General features: G+C 40.6%; 3 protein-coding genes across 7 annotated transcripts; all 3 read left to right on the top strand.

The window, feature by feature from the left end:
* The first annotated feature begins 2,171 nt into the window (after positions 1–2,171).
* On the top strand, positions 2,172–10,532 carry LOC308329095 (protein max-like). 4 transcript variants are annotated; one of them, XM_080783295.1, is made up of 4 exons: positions 2,172–2,393; positions 5,941–6,057; positions 7,393–7,531; positions 8,200–10,532. In XM_080783295.1, exons 1-4 carry the CDS (start codon positions 2,358–2,360, stop codon positions 8,388–8,390), a joined length of 483 nt encoding a protein of 160 aa, XP_080639421.1. In that variant the 5' UTR covers positions 2,172–2,357; the 3' UTR covers positions 8,391–10,532. The 4 variants fall into 4 exon arrangements, with proteins under 4 accessions (XP_080639421.1, XP_080639423.1, XP_080639422.1 ...); XM_080783297.1 differs by having other exon boundaries at positions 2,173–2,393; positions 7,408–7,531; XM_080783296.1 differs by having other exon boundaries at positions 2,178–2,393; positions 8,203–10,532.
* Positions 10,533–11,929: 1,397 nt separating this feature from the next.
* Positions 11,930–18,814, top strand: LOC308330167 (ras-related protein Rab-15-like). 2 transcript variants are annotated; one of them, XM_080784899.1, is made up of 7 exons: positions 11,930–12,135; positions 13,484–13,544; positions 13,652–13,712; positions 15,566–15,643; positions 15,854–15,943; positions 16,296–16,361; positions 16,906–18,814. In XM_080784899.1, the coding sequence occupies exons 1-7, from the start codon at positions 12,006–12,008 to the stop codon at positions 17,062–17,064; spliced, it is 645 nt and encodes a 214-aa protein (XP_080641025.1). In that variant the 5' UTR covers positions 11,930–12,005; the 3' UTR covers positions 17,065–18,814. The 2 variants fall into 2 exon arrangements, with proteins under 2 accessions (XP_080641025.1, XP_080641026.1); XM_080784900.1 differs by having other exon boundaries at positions 12,088–12,135; positions 13,484–13,527.
* A 1,060-nt stretch (positions 18,815–19,874) lies between these two features.
* gpx2 (glutathione peroxidase 2) lies at positions 19,875–22,640 on the top strand. The gene is made up of 3 exons (XM_080783633.1): positions 19,875–19,966; positions 20,374–20,559; positions 21,850–22,640. The coding sequence occupies exons 1-3, from the start codon at positions 19,931–19,933 to the stop codon at positions 22,225–22,227; spliced, it is 600 nt and encodes a 199-aa protein (XP_080639759.1). The 5' UTR covers positions 19,875–19,930; the 3' UTR covers positions 22,228–22,640.
* The last annotated feature ends 1,197 nt before the right edge of the window (positions 22,641–23,837 follow it).

The raw sequence follows: 23,837 nt of genomic DNA, 5'->3' as shown, positions 1-23,837 counted from the left end.
ATCAATCCACACCCTGCCACAGGCAATGGTGTAATGGTGATTTTTCCCCCCAGGGGGAATGGTATTTTAATAACGTTGCATGCATGCGTGCGGCTACATAATGTATGTGATCAATATAAAATTTACTTAGGTTTACGAGTGTATAAATAGTAGTAGGAAACATGTTTGTATTGGAAATTACTAGTTTTTAGCTTAGTTTTAGTCTTTGCAGATCTTCTTAAGGAATTTGTTGAATTTTTGGAGCTGAAACTAAACGTTTGCTTTGAACAAATATTACCCTATTCTGCTTCAATGGTGGTTGAGGCACTGTTGCGTGCGGATTAGCTATAATAGCTATATGGTCCATAGCTCTATGCCTTCATTAAAGTTATGCTACTCTCATCTTCCTGCGCTCGCATGAAATGCAGTCCAGTCTCTCGACTTTAGTGAAAATAATAAGAACGTTTTCGCCACCCACCAATACAAAGGCGGCTTGTATGTTATTAGAAAGCCTACTTTCCGCGGTGGACGCACTCTGAGCCCCCACACCACACATAAAATATAGGCCTACACTTTTTGGCCAAAAAGGGATTTTTTTCCCACCGGAAGGAAAAATATATGGGGTTTTCTCTTAGCAATATTGGTAGAGGGCGCAGTGGAGTAACAAAGTATTTTTCTTCCGATGAAAAACAAATCCCTTTCTGGCCAAAAAGTAAATTTTTTACGTGTGGCGGGGGCTCAGAGTGCGTCCACCAAGGAAAGTAGGCTTTCTAATAACACAAGCCGCCTTTGTATTGGTGATTAGCGAAAACATTATTTTTTCCCCACTCCAGTCGAGAGACTGGTCTGCATTTCATGCGAGTAGCATAGCTCTAATGATGGCATTAGAGGGAGCTATGGACCAGAGCTACGTGCAGATGGATACTGGCAGTGACACCAGTCCTACTGAAGCCAAAATTTGTGCTGCTTACCGTGTATGCAAGGTGTGAGGATGCATTTGCACACTCACTTGTAAACCTAGTATGATCAAAATAAGAACATGGTGTGTAAAACAGAAGAAAGGCCAAGGCCGAGTCTTTGCCACTGACACATTTGTCTGTGTATACATGTTGGACATATCATATATTGATGAACCCTGCTCATGAAGCATGAATCATGCTAGTGTATGTTGCAGCAGTGATTTTGTAGGCCTATAGGCTACACTCAGGAATGGGCAAAGTGCTTGATTCTTGACACTGGGGTAGTCTATCTATCTATACCCTATATAGAATGGCGAGTGGGGCATGCATTGATGTGGGGGGAGGGATGCTGAAACTGAGCCACCATCTGGCCTCATAATCATAGATAGCTGCAAAGAGGTTATTGTTGCTGCTGACACTATACCGTGATGTCTGGCTGAACACCACAGCAAACAGCATGCAGGCAGCCCCATGATCTGCAGGCTTAACCACGTGATAGGCCAACATTCGGCATAAATAAGGCGAACATTTGACCAAAATAGAAATTAACTTGAAAGTGAACTTGAACCCCTGCGTCCCAAGAGATTATGTGTAGATTGGACAAAAACAGCCCATGAACGAGTACGGTTATAAGTCAGGTCATGAGAATAGAGTAGAGGCTTTATTAAAGTGATTCAAAGGGCTGAAGTTCTGAACCACTGCTCCTGCAGATCATCATCATAACTGTTGCCAGGTTTTGTTAGAGGAATATTAGCAGCTGGTTCTATGGAAACAAGCCCAAAAGAAGCATTTTTTAACTATATACATTGGCTATTCGAAAATAGCCAATCTACAAGATCACAACACATTACCAACACAAAAGCTTGTAGCCTAGATCTGCTATTTTCAAAATTATCTTGAAAAGAAAAAGAAAAAAAGTGTTTGATAAGTTTTAAACAATTGAATATATATTTTTTTTATTTTGTATGCCCAAATAACTTTAAAAACAAGCCCCCAATTACACAACTATAAATACAGGGAAAACAAGCCGCTTAAAATAAGCAGACATGGCAACGCTGCAGACATCCATAATTATTATACCGTATTTGTCTTCTTTTTTTTCAAGATTGACATGGCTGCTTATTTCTCTCACGCAACCTGGCAACACTGCAATGAAGGACTCCACTACCCAGGGAGCCACGCGGTCGCCGCGCCTGCGCCATTTGTGTTTTCCCGTCCATGTGTGTAGGCGAATCACGTGTAGAGGATCCTTGGCTCGTCGTCATAATGATGATGTCTCTGCTGTAGTAGCAGCCAGATTCATGCTCCCATAGCTTTTTATTATTGGCGTGTTAGTTGCTGCTGCATTCCCCTTTTTATTTTCGAGACAGCCGTTTGTTTGTTTTTGTTTTTCTTTTCCTCGTCCTCCTCCACCGAAGAATGAGCGACAACGATGACATCGAAGTCGACAGTGATGTAAGTGTTTGGTTGGTGTTTGTGTGTGAGTGTTTGTGCGTGTGTTTAAGCTCCTAGAAAAAGGCTCGTCCGTCTCAGCTAGTGGGAGAAGCTAAAACCCTCCTAACGTGTTTTTCACATTTCTGCTCTTAACGTTACCCTAGCTGACCCTCTCTGCTAACTCGGACGAAGGTAGCAAGGGTGGGTCGATGACGCCACAGGCGAGTGGGAAGTGTTAGCGTTGTCTCCCTATGGTTGTCTCCCAATCAGTATCCCAATTAATGTATGTAATGTTTTTCCCTGTGTACGGGACCCCCTCTAAAGTGAGATGCTTAAAGGCTATCCTTTCAATACAATTCTGAGCAGTAGCCTCGGAAACCCAGACGTTTTTATTTCCACGAGTTCCAATCAGTGTCCCCCTTTTTTATTAACTTGATTTGATAACTCTTGTGTCTTCTTTACATTATGCCTTTTAATTCCACAATGGTGGCGCTCCCAGGCGTTATTGTCTTTAATGTATTTATGAAGAACATCATAGTCTACAATACATATTAAGTGCACTAAATAATAGCAATCCAAGTTGATATATAAAATGACAAAATAGAGCTTAAAATAAACAAAATACAAAGTATGGCTATTTGACAGATCGCCAAATAATTCGTTCTAAATATGTTTTATAACGTGTTTAAAAATATAATAGTACAAATATGTATGCAGGGCATTGCAGGCAGCAGAATAACAATAACAAAAACGTGGCGGTCCAGAGGAGGCCCCGTTTATTTCCTGCTAGTCGATGTTGGCCCGTGACGTCACTTGTGAATCCTTGGTGTTTTTTGTATTCTGGCCCGTTAGCCAAGATAGGCTAAAGGTTGGCTAACGTTGCGACGGAATCGAGAAGAGCAGATGGGGGGTGGGAGAAAAATAAACCCTTTTTTCCCCTTTTACGGCCCAGCCCAGTATGTTTGTCAGTAAACGGTCATGTTAAGCCTACTGGTCTTGATTCGGTAAAAATAGAAAGAAAAACAGGCCATACATTTGTAGATCTGATGTGATCACGTCAGAGCAAAGGCACAGCTCAGTCCAGTGGATCAGTAATCGTGTTGTTGTAAAATAATGATGATAACAGATCTACAAGCTAACAACGCGTGGCATCGCCACTTGTTGTTGTTCTTGGGGCCATGCAGCCTCGAAGCAGAAGACCCAGCGTTGCCCCCATAACATTACATAAGCAAGCCCTTGATCATTTTAGAGTTGAAACGGCCTTTAGTTGAATGTCATCCCCCACCAACCAACACCAAACCCCTGGCCTGAGTAGATCATTATTTCAATCTGGTTGACATTTTGTTCAGGCCGCTAGAAAATGACATTCTAGACGTGACGTGGATTGTTGTTGTTGATTGTGTTGCCACGACCATAAACACACTGCATTGAAAATAAGGTCAGCTGAGCTCGTGTGATGATGATGATGGTGGTGGTGGGTGTAACGTACAGCAGCAGCAAAGCCTGTATGTCATGCAGGATATAGTGTTGTATAGCTAATGAATAGCTACACACACAGTACACACCGATTTTGCATTATCTTTTACTTTGGAACTGGAAGTTCTGCTTTTTTAAAGACATGCATATGGGGAAGTGTGGTAAATACTATCCACGAAAGGGTACCGTAATCCCATCCCATAAACCCAAGCAAGCGTGTCCCTGTCCCTGGCTATATTTAGCTGACAACTAGCAGTGTAAAACAAATATGTCCCATTTTGTTTCAATATGATCTCTTTAGATGTCATACTAGCTTGTGTGTTATAACTACATGTAGCCATGTTGCTGCCAGCAGCCAGCTTGCATTCTCTTATGTAACCGTACGAGAACAGATTATGGGTAGTGGAACAGAACTGTTGTTGTCGTGCTTCCATGTTTTGTCAATTAGCCAACGCAAACAGTGAGACTTTGGGGTTTTAGGCTAACAAGTTCCCCTGTAGAGTGTGCGTTTGTGCCTGTAAGAAATCTTAACTGCTTGTACTCACTTGATATACAAGGGGGATTTGCTATGTATTCATAGGACAATCGCATATTAGTTAGAAAAAAGATTTAGCCTAATCTACAATGTGTTTTTCAATGACTAAGTTTATACATTATTTATATAACATTAATTTGAAGCCATGTCTGATTGTTGATGCAGTACTGTAGCCTATGCATGGTTCTTGCCATAGCAATGGGAAGGGCTTCCCCTCCCCCATTAGGCTAAGCTGGTTCCCCAGCTTTAGATCAGCTGTGATGTGTTACTCTGCTGGCACATATTGGCCTACTAGTCTGTCATCATAACATGTTTCCTACATGGGTAAAGATATCGTCACTGTCAGCCAGAAACATCTTTTCTCCATATTATCCCCCCACCCCACCCCTGCAAATGAATGCCCTACTTGATCATACTACACACAGCGGCACACGGAAGTAGCAGATCTGCAAGCTGGAAACGTGGTGCGTGACGTTTTGAGCTTGTAGATCTGCTACTTTTTAATTTGAATCCTGAATAAAGTAACACACTTTTCCACCCGACGGACAATATGACATTTAGATGTGTGTATGGCCAGTTTGGCCACGGCCTGAAAATTACTTGTGCCAGGGACCCCCTTCTAAGATTTGTGGTGTTCAAAATAATCTATCACAAATATTCAAAATATCTACAATCATCATGAATCCAACGTTTCGGTGGTTAAGCCTTCACCATTAACCACCTAAAAGTTGGATTCATGATGTCTTAATCTGCTGCGTCCTAATAAAATATTGGCACTTTGGCTATTAGCGTGTGCAGCCACATTGTTGTTTTTTCAAGATTCCCTCTTCAGTTTTATCCCGTGGGCCGGCACCGCGACAAGGACTTTGGTGTGTGTAAGCATCTTTGTGCACAATATTAAGCTAAAGTAACACATTTTGCTGGGGACCACCTCTAACCCCTTCAAGGACCCAAAGTGACCAACCCTCTCTAAGAACCACTTACCGGTATTTAGATTATTATTGTATTAGGCTGAATCTGATTATTTTCGGATCCAATTGAGTAATGGAGGGCTGGTTCTCAGGTAATTACTCTGTAGACCTCTGCAATCCTTTCAAATTGTGAATTGGGAGTTTGGGACGTGCAGGATTTGACCATGAACATGACGTTTAGTTGTTGTAAATTGTTATTTTTGTGTAAAATGTTTTTTGCACCAAAGGCTCCAAAATGTCTATTATGTGCTTCTGAGTTGAGTAAAGGGTGGTGTCCTTCATATGCCGTTACACTAGAATGAATGGTGCCATTTACAATGTGTAAAACCCCAAGGAAGTTGTTTATTTCACAGAATCATTTGCGTATTGAGAAGAAACGTCAACAGCTAATTATATGGCAAAAGTACAATTCTTAAATGGAACTCAATCTGAGTGGAGTGGCTCCCATGGTGCCGCTGTGGTCCCAATACTGAGTTTGATCAGGGTTTTATTGACTGCAATTTGCATCATGAAATTTGATGGTTTTGTCTTACATGCAAGAAAAGGAGATGTTTTAAAAATAACCATTTGATTTGTGTGTTTGCAGGCGGACAAAAGAGCACATCACAATGCGTTGGAGCGCAAACGCAGGGACCACATTAAAGACAGCTTTCACAGTTTACGAGACTCCGTGCCTGCCTTACAGGGGGAGAAAGTGAGAGAGGTGAGGTACCCATTTTCATCAGTTTTTTTTGTGTTCAATCTTTCATTTATTTAATTTAAACGAGATGAATTAAGTCCCCACACACTGTCCATAGACAGATAGACAGACTTAATGTTCTCGTCTGACCATATTTCGGTGAGGGCTTTGGTCTCCTTATACGACCACGTCTATCCACGGTAACGGGACATCTTTGTGCTGTGTAAAATATGCCCTCCGTCTCCAACTGTGTTTAGGCCTACTCCTCATACTCCTCACGTACAACGAGGTGTTTACAACGAGGCATTCGTGGAATGAGCAACACAGCTAAACATGTGGGTAGCGCCTCCACAAAAATACAAAATGGCAAGTTGTTGGTACCCTTGCTTTGAGTTGCTTAGTGGATTGGATGATTGCTCTCTCCCACAGTAATAAGGAAAAAAGGTTAAAAACAACACATATTGGCCATTTTTTCACTTTATTAATTTTACACTCGGGTGGAAGATCCAAAAGCAGCTGCAACAGCTTGGCACCATGCTGGTCAACCAACCTAGCCAACATTTTGCTGTGGGATGGCAGCCCATTCCTCAAACAGGTTTTGTTGCATGTCAGGCTGACATTTGTCAGCCAACGTGGTTCTGTTGGTCACTCTAGCACGTATAGCCCAAGCTGATCCCACAATTTTCAGGTCGGGTCTCACGGCAGGCCATTCCATCCTCTCCACTCCCAAATTCTGGAGCTACTCTGTGATGATCCTGGCTCTGTGGGGCGTGTTGTCATCCTGGAGGAGATGGCGTTAGATCCCAGATTCTGAAGATATGGCATCGCCACTGGCCCCGATATCTCACTGCATTCAGATTGCCTTCATGACAAATTCAAGTTCTCTCTTGCCTGTGAGACAGATACTGTCCCATACCATACCAAGCTGTTGTGGCTGCGTATGGATCTTCCCGACGCTAAAATTAATGTAGTGTAAAGTGTAAAAATTGCCAATATGTGTGTATTTATTTGTTACCGGTATGTATTTTCCTTATTACTGTTGGAGAGAGCAATCATCCAATCCACTAAGCAACTCAAAGCAAGGGTGAATACCAACCACTTGTCATTTTGGTGCATTTGTTGGAGTTGCTACCCACATGTTTAGCTGTGTTGCTCATTTCCTAAAAGCCCAATCCTTACAATCTATACCTCGTTGTAAAGATTAAAATGATAGAAAATACAATACCAATTGGTATTAATAAAGTAGGGAAATAATGGATAAAAGTGAAGTTTCCAAACTTTTGTTGCTGAGTTTATATAACTATGTATGTGTGATGTAGCACTTGCCACATGTCTTATCCTTGTACTCTGTGCTGACAGAGCGCTATCAAACAGGCGTCCCGAGCACAGATTCTAGACAAAGCCACAGAATACATCCAGTACATGAGGCGAAAAAACCACACCCACCAGCAGGACATCGATGACCTGAAGAAGCAGAACTCACTGCTGGAGCAGCAGGGTAAGTCATCATGGGGGAATACCAATATATACTTAACCGCTTAACCCATTTAGACCTGAGGACCTACAAATGTCTTCTAAATCCTGACAGTTTTCTGAAAGATTCATGTTTCTATATCGTTCTCAAACATTTTCATGTCAAGGACGCCCAAAGATATATGTAATTGGCCGCCGACCCCCATCTGAAAATATGTTGTTCCAAGGACCTTCCAGAAACCAAGATTTTAGTTGTAAACTTTCTCTGTGAAAGCATATATTCAAAGATTTGCACCACATTGTCATGAATTTTCAAAAATAGCAGATCTACAAGCTCGTAGTGAGGCACAGAGTGCCACGCTATGAGCTTGTAGATCTGCTATTTTTCAATAATGCTTCAAACACAAAGGGGTTCCTGCCCAAAATGGGTTAAACCCTCAAGTCTAGACCTTTTCAGGCCCGTACCGCAAATCACAAAATCGCAAAAAAATCTGCAGATCTACAAACTCGAAACGTGCTTGTGGATCTGTTACTTTTGATGCCTTTGTGTGACACTGTGATGTGATCAAGGAGGGACGTTAATTTACGGAAAAAACAAGAAAAGAAACACAAACTTAGAATATAGAGATAGAAGGTTTCTGACTGACGGCAAGTAACTTTACGTTTCTTTTCCTTTCCTGTCTGTGGTGGAAGCAGTCCGTGCACTGGAGAAGGCCAAGGGAAACACTCAGCTCCAGGCCAACTACGCATCCTCGGACAGCAGCCTGTACACCAACCGCAAGGGCAGCGCCGTGTCCGCCTTCGACGGCGGCTCCGACTCCAGCTCCGAGTCGGAGCCTGAGGAGCCGCCCACCAGGAAGAAGCTGCGCGTGGAGCCCAGCTAGACTCTAGAACCAAAAGACACACAAGGATCGGTGGCGTCACAACGACCAAATCAGAAAGGAAGTGTGCGTGTTTAGCCTGTAGCTGTTTTGCGGGGCCCAGACATCATTAATATAGTTTGTCACGCTTTTTTCACAAGCGATGTAGACCCAAAAAAAGGCATTTTATGTCCATCAAGAAGGATCGTCCAACTGAGCCTGTTGGGTCCGTACACCGGAGCCCCGGAGGCATGCGATTTATTTATTTTCCTCGTCCGTTTACTTTGACTAAATTTTTTTTTGTCATAGTTCTCACATTAGGTGGCGATAAGGTGATGAATTCTTTTAATTCAGAACAAGGTTGATTTATTCTGAGCTTAAAGGCATCCGCCTGTATGAATGAGGGGGAGCATCAACTATATGAATAGTTTTTGATGCGAAATGCTTGCATTTTCGTATCGTTTATTTAGCCACCCCCCGCCCCGGTGTGTGATTTAACGTGACAATGGTGCATTTTTTTGCATTCGAACGGGCCCCCATCGAGTCTGAAGCACTTCCTGTCTTGGTGATGCTTAGTTGTGACTTCACTGACCGGATCCTTGGTGTCTTTCTTCTATAGGCTAGACCCCCGGCATTCTCACTAGAGACTCTTTTGTTGTTTTCCCCCTGCCCCCTCCCCCCGCCGCTCCTACCTTTCCTCACTCCAATCCAGCCTTCTGATGCCAGTCCAGGAGCTACCGGTGGAGATACGGCGTGAGAGAGGGCTGCTACTACAGTATGTCTAAACTTAAAAAAAGCGCGTCTACCTTTTTCTGTGTTCCTCTCAGCCAAACAGTCCTGTCACTTCTCTCGTGACACAGCAGCAACAACTCCCGAGACACACGCACACACAACCCCCTCAAGTGAGGCAGCTCTGCAGTTTTGAAGGACTTGATGCTTTTAAGAAACCCTCTCTGGTTACCATTCATATATAACACATGGAGATGACATGGTGTGTAAAGCTTTAAGCCTGATTCATGCTTCGTTGCGTGCCTGGGTGTCGCGCACCGAAAACAAGCCGATCCATGTTGGCAATGCGTCTCAGAGCCGAGGCAGATTCTACAAATGCCTTCTAAAATCAGTAGTTCTCACACTTTCAAGATTTTTCCAAAGAATAGCAGATGTACAAGCTCGCGGCACGAGATGACACGCTGTGAGCTTGTATATCCGCTATGTTTAAAAAAAAGATCGTCTGTGATTACGGCGCGCGGCCCTGGCACGCAGCGGAGTATAAATCAAGCCTGAGTACAGCGACAACAAAACCCCCCCGTTTGTTTAAACATTTTTGGGCAACCTCTGCAAACTTTGTTGGAAAGTTTTTGAGACTTGGAGATCTTTGGAAAAATTGTCCTTAGACATAGTTTACCTTTTTAATATTTGTACTTTTCCAGAAAAGAATGTGAAGTTGCTTTGGAGAAAAAAAATTTATGTCATGCAAGATGCAACCGTTCTGAATCAGTGTAGATGGCTGAAGTTTTCTTTTTTTTTCCTCTCGTCTTTGAAATGTTTGTGAAATCAAAAGAATCCCTATATATTTAAAATGAAACAATTGAATTGATTTCTTATCTCATGTACATTGTTGTCTGGCTTGGATATTCTTTTTTTCTTCAGTGGACGCACATACATGGACGAACAATGTTGACCTCTTTGTTTTAATATATTTCTCACTTCACCAGTCCAACTATTAATTTTGTTTTTTATTTTCGTTATCTTGAAACAAAAGGTGGGTATAAAAAGCAAAAACAAATCCCCAAACGGATACTGAATGTTACACAATGCAGTTAAAAAGATAGTAAACCTTTTATTTTTGTTATTGGAACAAAAAAACAACTCCATATCAGTGTGTTAGTAGTAATAAACACTGTATACTCATACTGTATACTGTAAATGTTGTCAGTTCTGCAAAGGAAAAAACCTTCCCTGGAGTTATTTGCCTGTCCTGGGAATGTTTGTTTGATATCTTATGTTTTTTCTTCTTGCAGAGGTAAATTTAGTGTGTACGAAATAGATATTTGTTTATTCCATTCCATGGAAATTACAGGTATGTTGTACATACTGCCAACAATTGTCTTGCAAGTTGAGGCGTACCTTTACTATGAGACTATAAATAAAACTATTTTATCCTTTTGTGATGTTTACATTTTTTCCCCCAAGGTTGGAAAGCTGGTTCAGTCAGGAGAATCATGTCACTGTAAGGTGAACAGTTAAAACAAGTGAGCTTGTAGATAGGCTATAATCAGCAATGTGTGTAAAAATTTAAAGTGTAGTGACCACGTTCAACTTGGGACAGTTTTCTGGTAAAACAGTGGTTCTCAAAGGGGTTTCCAGGGGTCCTCACAGTTAACAGCATCACAATCCTTTTAACCACTGTATCCATTTATATGTTGGCTATTCAAATATATATCTACAAGCTCACAGCGCATCATTTTGTGCTGCTCTGTGAGCTTGTACATTGATATTTGAGAATATTATTATTTGCAATAATTCTAGATTATATATTTTTAAAGGGGTTCTCTTCTGGTGGTCTGTGGCACAATACCTTTTCAGACAGGGGTCTGTAGCTGAATGCATATCAATTTGTGGGTCCTTAAGAAAGTTGACATGAAAAGATTTGGGAACTACTTACGGACACGTATGACTTCCATAAGTCCACCAGGAATGCCAAGAGCAGTGTTGGAAGAAGTACTAAGTAAAATTAGCAATACCACCATATAGAACTACTCTGTTACAATTAAGGCCTGTATTTTAAAAATTATACTTGAATAAAAGTACAAAAGCTTTTGTATCCAATAATTTAAGACAATAGTACAAAAGTGACCCAACACATCTTTTTCCAAAAAGACTCAAGTGAAATTGGAAGTGATGATGACACAATGAAACAAGCAGACAAAATGTTGAACTAGAACACTATAAACTACTCGAGTGGTTCTTGGTCCTTGGAGGGGTTCCAGGTGGTCCCCAGATAACGGATGGACCATAGTCTGGTTCCCAAATGGAAAGAAAAACCCTTCAGAAACTGAAGGAAAGTTACTTAATGTGATGTTTCTATTTTGCATATATATATTTATATATAAAATTATGTGCTAAATCCATTTCTGCCTTATGTCATTTGGGACCTGACTACTACCATGGTTTCCTCCGAGATGGTGGAAAGCCTGGTGTGGCGAGGTTACTACCATGGTGATCCACATTGGTCTAGTGCAGGGTTTTCAAAGTGTGGTCCGGGGACCCCCAGGGCCTTCTTTTTTTAAATCCTGAAATATTTTTTTTGACCTTTTCAACACCATAAATCTTGTGTGGGGTCCTTGGCACGAAATATTTCTGGCCAAATGCACATTAATTTAGGGGTCCCGACCAGGGTCCTTGACCTTGACATGAAAAAGTTTGAGAACCTGCTAACTTTGTACCTGACCCCTCCCACTGTGTCTGGCTGTCGGTCTGCGCCCCGCCCCTTCCTTCACTTCACAGTGATGGGGAGAACAGAACACCTCTCTCTCTCCACCGGCTTGTTTGTGTGAGTGAGAGTCAGAGCAGCAAAAAACACTTGGCTAAGTTGGCTTTGAACCCGCATCTAAATAAATAAATACCCACATCGTTATTATGGTTTCTTCCAAGCAGTACGACGTCTTGCTTAGGTTGCTGATCCTCGGAGATTCTGGTGTTGGAAAAACCTGTTTGCTGAGCAGGTTTTCGGACAACGATTTTCATCCATCGCATATATCCACGATCGGTAAGCAAGCAGCCACTGAAGGCAGTGACGTTTTTGTTCCAAAACTTACTATGGAAGTTTGTCTAGATTAGAATAGACAATGTTCGGTTGCAATATAAACGAGTAGAAAAGCTGTTGTTTCAACATTGAATTGTCCACAGTCAATTGTACTTGTGACTAATCTTATAGTTCCTGGTCTCCCAAGCATTAGCTGGGATTGTGCAAACTGCTTGAGCAGCAAAGAAACATATTGGCACTGGCAGCACTGTTATTTGAAGTTTGGCTTAAGGCTCCTATAAATCCCCATTACATAAACACATGGACACCGTTTGAAGTGTGTTGAATAGACCAAATGATGATTTATTTTCCAAAGACGACTTGTTTAATGTAGGCCTACTGATAATATCAGAGCATATTTGCTATTTCTTTTCCTTTTCACAATCAAATGTGTAGAGACTGCCAAATTGAACTTTAGTGTTCTGCATTACTAATGTCTCTCTTCCTGTCTTTGAGATAAGCTAATGACTGGTCTGTTTTACACATTATCTTTTCTTTGTTTTACATGACCAGAGGGTTGTTATGGCAAACAAAAGAGCTTGTCTAATGGTGATCCTTTCCCTGGCCAGACATTCACATCACATTCGAGTGGTTATTAAACATTTGTATTTGAAGGAGTCGGACTCCCATATTTAACTCTTGAGAGTTATGGGTTCTGAGTGAGAATTAATTGAAATGCTACAATGACAAGGAGGTGGAAGATGTCAAAGGCTTTTTTTTTCTTCTTTTTGTTTGTTGGAAGTGGGCAACCCTATCATATAAACTTCTGACCATTTGACTGTTGATTTTTATGAATGATGTCTTTCCTTCTTGGGTGTCCATGGTTAATGTATTCAAAACTGGAGGTACTTGAAATTAACTCATATCCCTTTTAGGGATATGAGTGTCTCTGAATCATGTTTCATTGTGATGCGTTTGAGCTTGTAGTGGGCGCCCGCTGACCTTGTGGTCCAGTCGTATGCCACATATAGGCTCTGGCATGACAGTGCATTACGTGTTCGAGTCCCGTTCATGACGACCTTTGCTGTCAATCTTCACTTCACTAAGTATAAAGTCAAAATTATATCAGTTATTTGTCAAATTATGCCCTGTTCATATTTTTGTTTACAAAGCCAAAAGATTTAGTTTTATTCACAATGTTCAACAACAGATTATTATTTGGACAAACAATAAATTGTCACGTAAAATGTCATAATCGTGACAGGCCATGGAAAAGAACTAAAAGTTTCATTTGATCGTGATGATTCTGCTGTCCGTCCGTCCGTCCGTCCGTCCGTCCCAGACAATAAACATGTTTTCTTCCATTTCGCAGGTGTCGACTTCAAAATGAAAACGCTAGAAATAGATGGTGTCAAGGTACGAGTACAGATTTGGTGAGTGAAATGGCGTAGAGAGAGATTGGGATATAATGCTGTTTTGTTGGTATGTTGATGCAGTTGTTGAGTTTGTTTGGTGTGGTTGCATTTGGTCTTCTTTGCAGGGACACGGCTGGACAGGAACGGTACCAGACCATTACCAAACAGTACTATAGACGGGCCCAGGTGAGTATTCTACACATTGATAATTATTATGATCAATATCCCTTTTTACTTGCGCAAGCAGAGCGCGCAAGTAATCGTTTCGCTTGGTCTCTTCGAAGTGAAGCCAAGTTTTCTTCAACGGTAAATCTGTGCCTGGTTTGCTGGGACTAGTTACAACATTACGTCATCCTTGAGAGAGTACATGGTGTGTATATGACGTAATGTTACAAGTTACAAGTTACAAGTTACAACATTACGTCATATACACACCATGTACTCTCTCAAGGATGACGTAATGTTGTAACTAGTCCCAGCAAACCAGGCACAGATTTACCGTTGAAGAAAACTTGTCTTCACTTTTTGGAACCAAGTAACCACAGTATACTGCTAATCAAATTACAACTACATACTCTGTATGTAGTTGTAACTAGAACAACTACATACAGTCTGTGCCTGGTTTGCTGGGACTAGTTACAAGTTACAACATTACGTCATATACACACCATGTACTCTGGTCCCAGTTCACAACGATGACGTAATGTTGTAACTGGTCCCAGCAAACCAGGCACAAACCTACGGTTGAAAAAAACTTGGCTTCACTTTTTGGAACCAAGTAACCACAGTATACTGCTAATCAAATTACAACTACATACTCTGTATGTAGTTGTAATGTGATTTGTAATTTGTAAATCTGTGCCTGGTCTGCTGGGACCAGACTACACAGATGACCATATCTCTTACGTCATCACTGAGAGCTAGTCATACATATACACACCATGTACTCTGGTCCCAGTTCTCAACGATGACGTAATGTTGTAACTGGTCCCAGCAAACCAGGCACAGACTTACGGTTGAAAAAAACTTGGCTTCACTTTTTGGAACCAAGTAACCACAGTATACTGCTAATCAAATTACAACTACATACTCTTGTAATGTGATTTGTAATTTGTAAATCTACTTTTTTTTTCATCACATATCAATGATTCATTTTTCTGTAAAAAAGTAGTTAGGTAGCAAATAGTTACACGTAATGATTATACATTTCAAACGTTCCTTCACAGAGATACTGAGATGTGATACTTTCCAGCGGTCGAAAGTACTTGCGCGCTCTGCTTGCGCACTAGTAGGCCATTTATGGCCTACTAGTGTGCAACAAGCAAGTATGCACTCGGCAGAGTGCAGTTCTAGTTATTCATAGGTTTTAACTTTTAACCTGTTAACACTATTTTTGCCCAAGACGTGCCCATAGTCTTTATAATTATAACCGTAGGAGGTCCAGGACGTCTGGAGAAGTTTTTAGGTATTTTTTAATGGTATAAAACCGAATCGCTAATATCTATTCTTTGACAGCTCCCGTTGCTAGGCAACGCGTTACACAGAGCTCCCAGACATTTTTTGCTCATGCGCGTAGCATTCACTTTCTTGTTTACAGCCCCGACAAACCTTGCTATTATCTCTGAATATACGTTGCTGTTGATGATGTTCTCCTAATTTCTGACTCAACCAAGCATCTAATTTTGAATATTAACGCTTCTAAAGAGAGATCAGGCTTCACAGTGTGAGGTAGTAATGGAAGATTATGCCTCCCAGTTTTGGGGGAAATGGAAGGCAGGGCTTTTCAGAGTAATTTCTTCAAGTACTTCTTGGAACAGTTTGTTTGGTATATCCATATTTTATTCCAACTCGTAGCGACTGGCGAGACTTAAAAACAAACAACGGAGAGCTTTTTGCTTTTTAAACATTTTTCAAACATCATCACTTTTTAAACATTAATTAAACAATTTAGGAACACAGAACAGGCTTTCCTCCGAGATGGAAAGTCTGGTGGTGCGAGGTTAACCCTCATGCTTCCCCTTTTCTGTCATCCTAACCAGGGCATCGTCCTGGTGTACGACATCACCAGCGAGCCTTCCTTTCAGCACATAGTGAAGTGGGCAAGTGATGTGGATGAGGTGAGCTGAGGGGGGTCGGTGGCCAAAACGTATAATTTTGGGGGTCCTTGATATGAAAAAGTTTGACAGCAACTGATTAAATCGGCATCAGGTCTTAATGAGCCAACTGCAGCACCTCTAGTGAATTTGAAGCAGCAGGTTGCCGAGTGTGTGAGTCAGTGATAAGCTGGGTACTGACTCCTGACTGTGTCCTGTTGCTGTTATTTGCAGTACGGGCCTGGTGAGCTCCAGAGGATTCTGGTGGGAAACAAGTCTGACGAGGACCCGAGGAGGCAGGTCACCCAGGAACAAGGAAGAAAGGTACACATTTCAGACGTCATTCCAATCCAGTCTGCACCATTTACCATTTTAAATTTATTTTTAGTTCATGAAGTTGAAAAAACATTTATTTTTTAAATGATTTAATATCGTCACTGTCGGGCAGTTTTCTTGTGTCACATTTCTTTTGTATTATTTTTGTAAATTAACGCCCTGCCTGATTATACTACAGTGTTACACAAAAGCATCAAAGGCAGATCCACAAGCTCAAAACGTGGTGCAAAGCAACACATTTTGAATTTTAATCCTGAAAAGTAACAGTTTTGGACATAATGAGGTTTCCACCTGACAGAAGTTCTAACGTATCTTCTTCCATATAACTCTCATTTTGTAGCTGGCACAGTCCAATGGCATGGACTTCTTTGAGACCAGTGCCTCTAAAAACACTAACATCAATGAGGTAGGCCACTCAAAATATAGATGTATTATGTATTATGTATTATGTTAGTTTAGTTTTTTCAGAGCAACATCTTGAGGGCTAAACTTATTAAATTATATTGTCAAATATCACAATGTCACAAATGTTATGTTTCTCATAATAGCACAGTGAGCAAATAGAGCTGGAACAGTTAATATAACTAATTCAAGGTACTGCAAGTGATTTTCTTTGGTTAAAACATGTTAAACATTCTGATAGTACTCATTGCTATAGTGTTTCAACCAAAAAATATCACTTACCCTATCTTAAATTTAAATTATAAAAGAATGTTAAATTAATTTAATAAAATAATTTAAGTTAATAATCAATTAAAAGGTCATTAAAATTTAGCAGTTTCAAAGAATTTAGAAAATGTGCTTCAGTTATTCGATTAATGAAATAAGTAATTGATAGAATGATGTCTAAGTTAGCTAAGCGTGTAGTCATTCATGTTTGTGGAAATTCCCCCCATGATGACAGTGTTGCTGTACTTAAAAACGTATTTCCTCCTCCTCCTTCCACACAGTCATTCACTCGTCTGACCGAACTGGTGCTGCAGGCTCACAACAGAGAGGCGGCCAACCTGCTAGGATCACTAGATAAGTATCTAGACCGCGTTTCTCTGGAGGAAACCCAGGACATTCAAGAGCCCCACGATGCCAACAAGACCTCCTCCTGCTGCTAGCCACAAAACCAACCCTCATGGTGCCAAACCTTTCACCACTGTGTCTGGCTCTTCATGCAGAGCAGTGGTTCCCAACCCCTTGGGGGTCGCCAAAGATCTTGTCTGATTTGAAGGTAGTCTCAACGTTTTAACTTTAACATAACATTGCTGTCGGGCAGAAACCTCTTATCTCCATATTTTAACTTTTTTTCTTGTAAATTAGCGAGTAGCAGATCCGCAAGCTCGTATTTTGAGCTCTGCTACTGTTGATGCTTTTGAATTTGAATCCTATAAAGTAACAGTTTTGGACATATGAGGCTTCCACACCGACAGTAAAAACACTTATAACCTTCCATCCCTATTTTGTATATGACATACCCAATAGGCCAATACAGTATGTCACTCAAAAATAGCCTAAATGTCTGAAAACTGCATATCCTTGCGTGGAGTCTCTCCGCTTTTGTCACATGTATAGAAGCTCCAAGGAAAAAGGTTGGCAACCACTGAATTGCATAGTATGTGGGGCATTTCATTCTAAATGGTATGAATGTTTAGCGAAGACCATCGATGGTGCCCCGATGCTGCACCCCTTATTTTATTATTTAATTTTATAACCTGGAGTTCATTGCACTTCTTTCCCTTCCATCATACTACTTCCACTTGTTGTACAGTACACCTATGGATGGACTGAAAGCAGGTTGTTGTACCTGACTATACCAGCAGAGGGAGTGCAAAACCATCTGAACCACACTTAAGCCCATTACATATTTTGTATATTTATATGGTTTATATGTTTTTTCTTTATCATTGATTCACTCCCACTATGATGCTGTGATAGCCTTGCTTCTGAGAAATGTCTTTGCACAAAATATTTCTATAACTTTTTAACTATAACTGTGAATATGTCAATACTCGACACATGTACAATTCGACACATTTGCCAGTAAGCAGTGTGTTTGTGTGACTGTTGTATAACATAAGTAGCCTACTATTTAAGGTGACTAAAGGTGTGGTTTGGGTTAGGGTCAACGTCAAGGAAGCCAGAGGACAAACTTTAAATTATTTACACCGTGAAACCCACACCTGGGTGAGGAGGGATTAATTTACCTCGCCTCACTTATTTGCATGAGGAATAGACGTGTCATTCTCCAACAAGATGACCGTAAATCCAAATCATGTTTATTGTCTACCAGTTTAGACAAAGAATGTACCAGCAAGAGTACTTCACCCATTTTCAAACACAATCGACAGATTTTCCAGCTGTTTCGGTGGCTGATTTCTTGGTCCTGGGGAAAAGGCTAAAGATCTTCACGAGAAACTGTTCAAAGTCCTACTGTGTTGTTGTGTGTTGAGTTTTAATAATTTTGTATTTTCAATTGCTCATTCATTATAAAATGGCACCATTTCCGTCTACTCTGTCCACCAGGTCTGTTGAAAGCCACAGCCTTTTTTCTTCCTGGGGAAAAGTTAATGCTGAAATTGAAGCCACTGGCCTTGCATAATTATGAAGAAGTTGAATTTTGATATCTTGTTTGACATGACCAAACCTACCTGGCTGGTACTTGTAGGCATGTTCTCTGACCGAGTACTAGTAGACAGAAATAATTTCTTCTAATGAGTGAGGATAGCTTGAAAATGGGTGAAGTGGTGGTCCTCTCGAGGGCAACAAATGGTTACGTTGAATTGACATAGAAACGAAGTGTCACTGAAATTGTATTTTATATTTTATTTTAAATTTGATATTTTTGAAGGAAATTAAACTTTGAAGAAACTTTCATTTTGAGTGTCAAAAGCAGATTGATTGGAGATGTGAGAATTGCAGAGTCATGGTGACTCCAGAATAGGACTGAGGGGGGTAGTTTGGCCCATTGAGGGAGACAGACACTGCACAGTGTTCATTCATTTTTCATCACATGCTGTAAAAAGAAAGGTAATGACTTGTTAAATGTTTTATGACCCAGAAGCCAAGATGGGTCACAACATTGTCATGAAATGAATATCATAACAGAACACGTGTAGCCCTTTTCTACCTGTAACCAATCATGTATGCTCGCTAGTAAGTAAAAGTATTAATACAGCAATGTAGAAATACGCTGTTACAAGTAAAAGTCTGGAATTCAAAATTTACTAAGTAAAAGTTTTGGTATCAAAATGTACTTAAAGTACCAAATGTGGAAGTCATCATTATGCAGAATGTCCCATTTCACATGTTTTCAAATTCAAATGTATAAAATAGAATTTAGAATATATTGTGAGCTTGTAGATAATCTAGTAAAGTAAAAAACTGAAGTACAGTACTTGAGTAAATGTACTTAGTTAATCTACACACTACTTACACTTACATTTCATTCACATAGTATTTGGAGATTTTTTGACGCAAGAAAATGTCACAAATATAAGTTGTACCATTCACAACTGCATCTTATCTTTGACTTGATAAAGTGCCATATGTGATTACTGCGATATATAGAGTATATATCGCAGTAGTTGATTGTCTATATTATAGACAATCGGTCTATATTATAGTCTATATTATAGACAATCAACCCACTTGATTTATATGTAATAGTAATCTACCTACACCGTGTGAGAGTGTCGGGTGTCAGGTACATATTGATTGCCCACAGACTGGGCCATTTGACACCCGTGGAAGCGAGCCCTCTCTCTCTCCATCTATCTCTCTCTCTCATCAGCCAGGTGATCTTCAGGGCTTTGGGTACAGTCACGCTGGGATCCTGTCTCTCTCTCTCTCTCTCTCTCTCTCTCTCTCTCTCCATCTATCTCTCTCTCTCATCAGCCAGGTGATTGTCAGGGTGTTGGGTACAGTCACACGCTGGGATCCTGTCTGCCATCAGTGTGTCACAGAGTCGCAGCACGGGACAAGAAGATGGCATACATCGCCAAGACATTCTACGATCTGCAGGTGATACGCTTGTCACAATTCTTATATTTCATTGCATTAGTGTAATCTATGTAGGCCTATTAGTTGTGTTTCTTATTGTTTGTATGTACAGTATACTGGATGCAAGCGTGCCAAAGGCAAATTGAAAGTATATGTTTTATTTATTTTTAATCGATATATACTGTATATAATCGACTGATAACAATTCATTTGAGATAATCACAATTCTTTTTGGTATAATCGTTAGAATCGCTTCCATTCGTGTCGGATCCTGTGTCTAGGTGAGACATGACCTTTGACACGATCTAAATAGAAGAGCAGGGAGACACAATACATTCACCCAATTGTATAAGTTATACAATTTTATATGACAATTAATTATTAGTCAACTAAAATGTCACGACGGTGATGACCCCTATGTCCCGCAGGCCACCACGGTGGAAGGGGACAAGATGGACTTCAACGTGCTGAGGGGAAGGGTGGTGCTGATCGAGAATGTGGCATCTCTCTGAGGCACCACCACCCGGGACTTCACTGAGCTCAACCAGCTGCAGAGCAAGTACCCCCACCGCTTTGTGGTCCTGGGCTTCCCCTGTAACCAGTTTGGTTACCAGGTCAGTGACATGATGATGATGATAACCTCTTATCTCCATAGATTTTTGTAAATGAACGCCCCTAATTGATCATACCACAGTGTCACTAAAAAGTAGCAGATGTGTAAGTTCTTTGAGCTTGTAGATCTGCTACTTTTGGATCCTCAAAAATAAAAGTTTTGGACAGATGAGGTTTCCACCGGACAGAGACGACTCACAGGTTTGCTAACGTTGAGCTTCTTTGATGTATGCCTGGACAATGGCTTCTAGTTCAGCATGCTAACTTTGCAGGAGAGAAAGGCTGTAGTCTTGGATAATGAGCTTGTACATTTGTGAGGACCAAATTATATGAAGATAGGGTTGAAAACAACATATAGGTTACACCAGGTCTAAATGGGTTAAATAGTACTTAGAGTCAATAGCAGCAGTACTTGGAAACAGTCAAACACACTGCTACCAGCAAATGTGTTGAATTGTAGAGAACAGAGGTGGCAAAGCTACAGGTATTGTACTTTTTACTATGGTTATACTACTGGTTACTACAGATTTATAAAACACTTTGACTGATGAATTATGTATTATTATAGGTTAAGCTACCCAGCACATTAAGTAATTAAAATCAGCCCCTCTTTTACCAGCTGCAGCATTAAAGTGAAGAACACATTTACTACTGTAAATATTATTTAGATTAAGTTATTTTACTGAGTAACATTTTTAACACAGGACATTTACCTAAATTAGAGGTGGGGGGGCACTATGCTACACAGCCCTCACATCTAGAGTTCTGGCCACTACAGTGCTCACACATGTTGCACCACCATTTCGACCAATATGTCCATATATGGAGATGTTTATTTGACAGTGAGTGTCACATTTCTTCCATTTGTTTTTATTAGCAATACTAATAAGATAATGGAAGTAAATTAATGTGTTTTCATTATGGATCATTAGAAAGCACTTTGTTTATTAGTCACACAGTGAGGGGGAAATAAATAATGTATTGTCATCGTGATGAATTTTGTGGTATTGCAACTTTTTGAGTACTTATTCCACCACTGCAAACATTATCATTTATATGTATTTTTACATCAAAATCAACAATATTGTGTGTGTGTGTGTGTGTGTGTGTGTGTGTGTGTGTGTGTGTGTGTGTGTGTGTGTGTGTGTGTGTGTGTGTGTGTGTGTGTGTGTGTGTGTGTGTGTGTGTGTGTGTGTGTGTGTGTGTGTGTGTGTGTGTGTGTGTGTGTGTGTGTGTGTGTGTGTGTGTGTGCGTGTGTGCGTGCGTGTGTGTGTGTGTGTGTGAATTTTCAGGAGAACTGCAGTAACGGAGAGATCCTGAACTGCCTGAAGCATGTGCGTCCGGGCGGAGGCTTCCAGCCCGGCTTCACCGTCTTAGAGAAGTGTGAGGTCAACGGCACCAACACCCACCCTGTGTTCGCCTACCTCAAAGACAAGCTGCCCTTCCCCGACGATGACCCCACCTCTCTCATGCAGGACCCCAAGTTCCTGGTGTGGAATCCCATCTGCAGGTCTGACATCTCTTGGAACTTTGAGAAGTTTCTCATCGGGCCAGAGGGCGAGCCCTTTAAAAGATACAGTAAAAAGTTCCCCACAATAGACATCGAGCCTGACATCCAGAGACTGTTGAAATTAACTAAGTCAGAAAAGCCTCCCACCACCCCTGTGTAAAATGACTTCTTCGTTAAATGGCACTGGTGGATTAAGTACTTAAGCCATTTAGACCCGAGGACGATTCTACAAATTTCAAAATTCTGAACCTCTTGTTTCTATGTCAGTTGTTCTAAGACATTTTCATGTCAAGGACCCCCAGAAATATATGGAATTGGCCGCCGACCCCCATCTGAAAATATGTTGTTCCAGGGACCTCCCCCAGAAGCAAAGATTTGAGTTAAAAACGTTTTCTCTTCAAAGATTTGCGCCACATTTTCAAGATTTTTCAAAAATAGCAGATCTACACCAAAAGGGGTTCCTGTCCTGAAAATACCACAATGTGAAAATACTCTGTTACAACTTACAAGTAAAGATTCTGTGTTCAAAAGTACGGTATACAAAATATGCTACACGTACCAACATAAAATCAAAGCAACATGATTCAATGCAATGGAGTTCGTTGTGAGCTTGTATATCGGCAGATATACAGACAAAGTATAAAATAGGGGCTTGTGATAATAATCTACATCTATCTACACATTAACTTGTAAATACGTTTTCAGGATTGTTGTAGATGAGTAGAAGTATAAAGTATTGAAAATGTGACGTAAAAATACCCCACAATTGTAGGCTACAGTAAATGTAGTAGGTTACTTTCCACCATTGCATAAATGTAAAAATACTGTCATCCATTCTTTTGAGCCTTATTAAATGAAGGTGTTATTCTGAAAAGCTATGAGTGTATCACCAGAGGCCATGTAAGTGCTCAAGACTGCTGGATTCATGTATTTAATAAACATTCAAACCTTATGGAAGCTTTAATCAGATTGATTGAAACTGAGGAGACGTCAATGTAGTTTCAGCAACAACTGTGTACATATGGTTTGTTTTCATTTTATTTCATGACACTACTTAATAACGAAACAGAATACAGATGTGTATACTATAAACCTATGTCTAGAACAGTGGTTTTCAACCAGTGGGACCACCAGTGGGCCTTGAGGGGGTTCCAGGTGGTCCCCAGCTAAATGATGGAGAGTTGCTAAACAAATGGACCCTTAGAGATCTTTAATTCTTAGTTTTACGCTCTCAAGAGTTACATTATTGTTAAACATCTGCATTACCTAATTTACAAGAAGTCTACACAATTTGAGATTGTAGAATAATTGTTATTTTGATTGTTTGCCTGTTATCTCTCCTATGGTACCAACATCAATACAGCATGGAATTTTGGACAAAATCTTATCCAACGACAACAAAATATTCTTTAGTTTGGGGTCTGAGAGGCTACATCTCATCAAATGCCGGATAAATAATGGGCCTTAAATTGAAAATCACTGGTCTAGAAACGGTGGGTGTCTGGCCAGCAGATGGTGGTAACGAGTTGATTTCTTTCCCCTTGTTTTGACCACAGATGAATGTGGTGAATCAGCATTCTCCACAGACAAAATGTAGTGAAACTGTTTGGTTCCTATCATCTCCCCTGTTAATTGATATCATCGGTTCTCAGAGTGGGGACCGGGGACCCTCTGAGGTCCTTGAGGGGCTTCCAGGGGGCGTCCAGCAACAATTTAACAACTTTTAACCCTATATACATAGGCTATCTGTATAAACTCCTGAGTGCCAAT

Source organism: Protomyctophum bolini, assembly GCF_963924005.1.
Source record: "Protomyctophum bolini genome assembly, chromosome: 15".
Classification (NCBI taxonomy): domain Eukaryota; kingdom Metazoa; phylum Chordata; class Actinopteri; order Myctophiformes; family Myctophidae; genus Protomyctophum; species Protomyctophum bolini.
Note: the sequence above shows the minus strand (reverse complement) of the source record. Positions and strands in the feature narration are given on the sequence as shown.

Coding starts and splice junctions, on each gene's coding strand:
- LOC308329095 (XM_080783295.1), top strand. CDS start 2,358: ATGAGCGACAACGATGACATCGAAGTCGACAGTGAT. Junction 6,058..7,392: donor AGGGGGAGAAAGTGAGAGAG/GTGAGGTACCCA, acceptor CTGTGCTGACAG/AGCGCTATCAAACAGGCGTC. Junction 7,532..8,199: donor CTCACTGCTGGAGCAGCAGG/GTAAGTCATCAT, acceptor CTGTGGTGGAAG/CAGTCCGTGCACTGGAGAAG.
- LOC308330167 (XM_080784899.1), top strand. CDS start 12,006: ATGGTTTCTTCCAAGCAGTACGACGTCTTGCTTAGGTTGCTGATCCTC. Junction 13,545..13,651: donor AAGGTACGAGTACAGATTTG/GTGAGTGAAATG, acceptor TCTTCTTTGCAG/GGACACGGCTGGACAGGAAC. Junction 13,713..15,565: donor AGTACTATAGACGGGCCCAG/GTGAGTATTCTA, acceptor CATCCTAACCAG/GGCATCGTCCTGGTGTACGA.